Source organism: Orycteropus afer, unplaced genomic scaffold (assembly GCF_000298275.1).
Source record: "Orycteropus afer afer isolate SDZICR_OR568_19922 unplaced genomic scaffold, OryAfe1.0 scaffold00192, whole genome shotgun sequence".
NCBI lineage: Eukaryota > Metazoa > Chordata > Mammalia > Tubulidentata > Orycteropodidae > Orycteropus > Orycteropus afer.
The window spans coordinates 5,095,092-5,100,882 of record NW_006921779.1 but is presented as its reverse complement, the minus strand read 5'-3'; the positions used below and the strand labels follow the sequence as shown (position 1 = coordinate 5,100,882).

The window sequence follows — 5,791 nt, the reverse complement described above, 5'->3', positions numbered from 1 at the left end:
TTGAACTGCCAGCCTTCTGGTTAGCAGTCAAGTGCCTTAGGCACTATGCTACCAGAGCTTCTGATGCTTTAGGCACTTCCAAATCACTAAGGATCTGGCCTTCCTTCCTACTTCTTTATTCTCAACCCTCTCCTCTCTCTAGGCAGACTAGTCTTCTCTCAGTAAGTGCAGAGAAACCTATACTATGCGTATGCCTCTTATCCTTGTAGCTGTCCATTCTGTACTCTGGTCACTATTCCTATTGAAAATGACATTGCTCCCACCAATTCCAAGAACACTCTCACCATGGTTCCTGGATAGTTTAAGCCTTCAATAGAAATAAAGACAAACTTGTGACTGGGAGAGGTTATACTTTTAGTAGTGCCAAACCTTCACATGCCCCTCTGCAATTGGTAGGGAAATCAAATTTATCAAGTACTTACTGTGGGCTAGGTTCCATGTAATGTGCTTTATATGTACCCCAGCAACACTGTGATCAGGTACTCTTATCTCTATTTGAGAGGAGGAAAAAGAAGATCAGATGAATTAAGTAACTTCTGCATAAGTCATAGAACAGAGCTTGAAACCCAGGGCTCATTGAATTCCAAGCCCTATTCATTCAGTTGTTCAGCTGTTTTCTTGTTAGAAGCCTTTCTCCAAACCCACAGCCTGATGTTTAGGAGGATTGAGTTCTGAGGGCTGATCCTGCCTCTTTGATTGTCAGGTGGTAGGTAGCATGGATGCCCACCCCAGCCGTTATTGTGCTACTGTACGGGTGCAGCGACCACGACAGGAGATCATTGAAGACTTGTCCTACATGGTGCGTGAGCTGCTCATCCAGTTCTACAAATCCACTCGCTTCAAGCCTACCCGCATTATCTTCTACCGAGATGGGGTCCCTGAAGGCCAGCTCCCCCAGGTAGGGGCCATACTAGTAGATACAGAAAACCCTCACATTTTGGCTAGAGGGCTAGGTACAACTACCTCTTCTGTTATTGGCACTGAGAGGTGCTATTTCCTAGAGAGCTACTTCCTAGAGAGCTTAGCCCCTCACAGCTGAGGGGCGGCATGTATAAGCATCTATAGACCTTCTGGTAGCAGAATACCCTCAGTGATCCATGTTGAAGACTAATTCTGTAGACTTCTCAAACTTTAATATACCTTAGGATCATCTGGAGAGGGACTGTTAAAACAGTTTGCAGGGCTTTAGCCTTAGGGTTTCTGATTCAAGACATCTTAGGTGAGGCCCTAGAATTTGCATTTCTGACAAGTTCCTAGGTGATGCCATTGGTTTGGAGTCTGCACTTTGAGAACCATTGCTGTAGATATCCCTTCATAATGTTCCTCCTATTCATTCTTACTGCCAAGCCCTCATATTCTGTTGTGTAGACTAATAGACGGAACTGATTTCCTCAACTACCATTCAAAGGTAATAATATTTACTAATATTTATTGAGCAATAAATATAAATGTGCCATGAACTGCACTAAGCACTTCCTGTATGTTCATTCTATGTAGTGTATTCCATAGCTCTAGGAAGTAATTATTATTCCCATTTGACAGATGAGGAAATTGAGACTTGGAAATGTTAAATAATTTCCTCTGTGTCACCCAAGCTAATAAATGGTGGAGTGGGACTAAGGCAATTGATCTGATTCCAAAGTCCACACTCTTGTTCATTATGCTCAGTTTCCTCCAAGTCAGTTAGTGTTGCCTGTGATATCAGATAAATTTATCCTATCACTTGTCTGTTCAGATATGTCTAGTGGCTTTACATAGCCTTGGGTTAAAGTTCAAACTGTTCAGCAAAGCATTCAGCATTATTAAGCTGCTACTAAGTTTTGTATGATTTTATATAATAATCTGTCTTAGTCTTCACAATAGCCTTGTAAGGCAGGTCTTATTAGTAACATTAAAAGATATGGAAAAAACAAGACCTGGGGGACTAATAAGTTGATCAAGGTAACAGCTCGATAAAATGTAGACTTAAACCTAGCTTTGATTCCATATCCTGTTCTTTTCTACCATATAATATTACCTCCCTATATCTGACAGCCAAGACCATACGAACTATTGCCTGTTGCTGTTCACCTGTGGCAGCTTCTTTAGCTAGTCCCTTTCTTTATAATCCTGCTTCCTTGCAAGACTGAATTCATCTACTACCTCTGAACCCATTTCTGACCTATTTATCTGCTCTTCTGGTGGTCCAAACACTGCCTGCTCTTGGAGCTCACAGGAGAACTCCCATTATCTTAATCCTGAAATTGAAATAGTTAGGGGCACTGCTTGTAGTGATTTCTCTGTGAACATTAGGTCTCTGTATGTATAGGAATCAGATAAGTGCTCTGTACTGATGGCAAGCCTGCCACTCAAGGTTTTATGGGATCATATCAGGTAAACTGAGCAGAAGACTGATTTTAGCTGGAAGGGTTTGGCATCCCCAGTGGTTGGGCATCAACTTATAAAGGGAGGCTGAGCAGAAAGCCCTATTATAAGTGGCAGTCCCTTAGTTCAGAAAGGAATGTAAACTCAAGAGGAGCTGTGTGTCTCTTTGTTTCCCTCCTCCCCTTGTGCCCAGATCCTCCACTATGAGCTGCTGGCCATCCGTGATGCCTGCATCAAACTGGAAAAGGACTACCAGCCTGGGATTACTTATATTGTGGTGCAGAAACGCCATCACACACGCCTTTTTTGTGCTGACAAGAATGAGCGAGTGAGTTAGGGATTGAGGAGGTCATCCATTCCCTTATCCTATCTTCTTTCTCAATAGGGAAGAAGCCCTTGAGATAAAATCTGGATATTTAGTTCTTAGACTATCCATCCTCCCTGGCCCCTTCTTTCCCTAGCTCTTGTGGTCCTTCCTCTTGCACTTGCCTCTGTTAGTTTTCCTCTTCTCCCTTCCTTCCCTTATACTTCCTCGTCCTCCTCCTGGCTTCCTGGCTAGACCCCATATGTAGACCAGCTTCCAGACAGAGGAAAGGGAACTACCATTTATTGAACTTCTCCTGTGTGCCAGATAATGTACAAGGTATCTTTCTCACAGCAACCCTGTGAGGTAGGTACTATTATCATTGCCAGTTTAAGCTCAAAGAGTTTAAATAAGTTGCTAAGACTGTACAGCTAATAAATGGAAAAACAAGGATTTTGAATTCAGAAGCCCATTATTTTAAGAACCTGTACCCTCTGGGAACAGCAGCTCCCACTTTACTCTTGGGATTCTGGTGGAATTGGAGTAGAATTGAAGTGAGGCCCTTGTTAGGCCAGGCAGGTCTTGGGATCTTGGTTGTGTTTGTTTCTCTACAGATTGGGAAGAGTGGTAACATCCCCGCTGGGACCACTGTGGACACCAACATCACCCACCCATTTGAGTTTGACTTCTACCTTTGCAGCCATGCAGGCATCCAGGTAGCTGGGCTGTTCTGGGTCAAAGATTAGTTAATTATTCCTACTGCCTCTAGAATATATCAGTCATCATTGAGTGGCATTCAAATCAGGATTGCTGTCTTACCAAGCGCTGAGTACACCTTGAACAGAGTGTACTTTGAACATCTTGGGCAGGTTGCCCATAAGAAAAGTGCTTTATGACAGGTGGCTTTGTGTCAGCTTGTTCGTGGGTAGGTCATCCATCTTAGCAATACCCTTGACGTGATCCTGTTCCTTATCAGCCATCCCTCTGCCAAATCTGGGGCCCCTCACCTTCCTGTCTTCCCAGGGTACCAGCCGACCATCCCATTACTATGTTCTTTGGGATGACAACCGTTTCACAGCAGATGAGCTCCAGATATTGACATACCAGCTGTGCCACACTTACGTACGATGCACACGCTCCGTTTCTATCCCAGCACCTGCCTACTATGCCCGCCTGGTGGCTTTCCGGGCACGATATCACCTGGTGGACAAGGAACATGACAGGTGAGGCCTAGGGTTAGGCTGATTTCCTTTTTGCTTTCACCTCATGTACCAGACCCTCTCAACTTGTCTTGGATAGGAGAAAATGGATATTGTCCGATATGGTATTCTTGGGCTCATCTACCGGACCTTAAATTAGAATGGGAATTGACTCCCTAGGGATAGGTGAGAGGATTAGCAGCAGCTCAGTTCACCAGGAAGGATGTCTTTCATTTTTATTTTTCAGTGGAGAAGGGAGCCACATATCTGGGCAGAGCAACGGACGGGACCCTCAGGCCCTGGCCAAAGCCGTTCAAGTTCACCAGGATACTCTGCGCACCATGTACTTTGCTTGAAGGCAGAACGCTGTTACCTCACTGGATAGAAGAAAGCTTTCCAAGCCCTAGGAGCTGTGCCACCCGAATCCAGAGGAAGCTGGGAGGAGGGAGGTGGGGTAGAGAGGAATGTAGGAGGCCTTGTTTCCTTCTACAGAGGGTGTGAAAGGGTGGGGAACCGGGCCGGCAAGCCAGACCACCAGCCAGAAATCTTTGATATCCACCTCATGCCCCCCACTCTTCACCCCATCTTGTCACGTCTGGCCCTGACCCCACTGGACCAAGAGGGGTAGCACCGGTGCCCACCATACACACAGGTGTCTCATGTGACTCACAGTGCTAAAGACTCATGCCTGACAGCTTGGTAAGGTCGACTCTTCAGCCCTGCGGACGAAAGCTGGTAGGTTTGGGTTTGATACTTTAGATGGGAAACTGAGGGGCTTGGGAAAGTGGGTGGGAGGAGGGAAGGATTTTTTTAGGAGCCTTAATCAGAAAAGGTCTAGATTTGTTTAAGAAAAAAAAAAAAAAAAAAATGAAAGCAGACCCAGATCAATATTTTAGGATACTAGATGTTTTAATGGGTTCAGAATCCAGTTTGTAGGAAGATTTTTAATGCTAATGGTTTTGGTTGCTCCTCCCTCAGCTGCCATCCCCTTGCCCTTATTCCTGTCTTTCCACCCTTTCTACCCCACCATACATCTCCCTGACAGACATTCAGCCCCTAGTAAGACTTAAGGCACTATGGCACTTAGCTCTGAAGTGACATGACCCTGTCTTCCTTCCGCCTGCTGGTGGGTAACCAGTGCCTTCCCTGTAACAGTAATGCTGCAGAACTGCAACCTTTTGTACCTTTCTTTTGGGAATTAGGGTGGGGGTGGGGGAGGAGGGAGGTAGGGAAGAAATATCCCTAACTCAAGCCTCCTGCCAGAGCGCCAGCTATTTTGCATTTGAAGGAATTGACTTCCACATTCATTAAGCTTTTTAAAAAGATCACAACCTCAAAATGGTTAAAATCCATTGACATTTGCACTTTTAGACATGACAAATTTTAGAGCTGCTGAGATGACTGGCCCCTGGCCTTTCCATTCATGTCTCCTTCTTTCCTGTCCCCCCTACTTCCCACCCTGGCCGGGTCTGGAGTAACTGTCATAGCATGTCTCACTCTTGGTTTCCTTTTTCCTCTGATGGTCAAGTCTCTTATGTTTTAATATTTCTTAACTGGGGTATCTTATAACAAAAGATCCTTAGGTTTAAGATAAGAAAAAAGAAAAGAGAAAAGTAAATGTTATTTTTATACCGTAACTTGAGTCTCTTGCCAAACTCTGGAAATCCCTCCCATGCCCGCTGAGTTTACATCCCAGAAATATTGAGCCATCAGAAGGAACTGTGTACCTGACATGTTTTCTGGCCCGGCGAGGTAAGGGGTGGTTATCTCCCTAAGATGGAGCTCAGGCTCCTTCCTTCCTCTGTGCAGATAATACCTTTTTCTTGCCATAGGCTCCCACCTCAGCACTGCCCTACACTCTGTCCTGCAAGTGCATCCCTTCTTTTGAACTGTCCTCTGACACTTCGGCTCATCCCCGATTCCA

At 45.0% G+C, this 5,791-nt stretch overlaps 1 protein-coding gene across 1 annotated transcript in view; it reads left to right on the top strand.

The window, feature by feature from the left end:
* Window positions 1-4,223, top strand: part of LOC103202722 (protein argonaute-1) — a 34,896-nt gene extending 30,673 nt beyond the window's left edge. Inside the window, exons 15-19 of the mRNA XM_007947650.2 lie at window positions 704-898; window positions 2,558-2,692; window positions 3,283-3,384; window positions 3,692-3,891; window positions 4,115-4,223. Coding sequence (XP_007945841.1) covers window positions 704-898; window positions 2,558-2,692; window positions 3,283-3,384; window positions 3,692-3,891; window positions 4,115-4,223 — 741 coding nt within the window. The remainder of the gene's footprint in view (window positions 1-703; window positions 899-2,557; window positions 2,693-3,282; window positions 3,385-3,691; window positions 3,892-4,114) is intronic.
* Window positions 4,224-5,791: the final 1,568 nt, after the last annotated feature.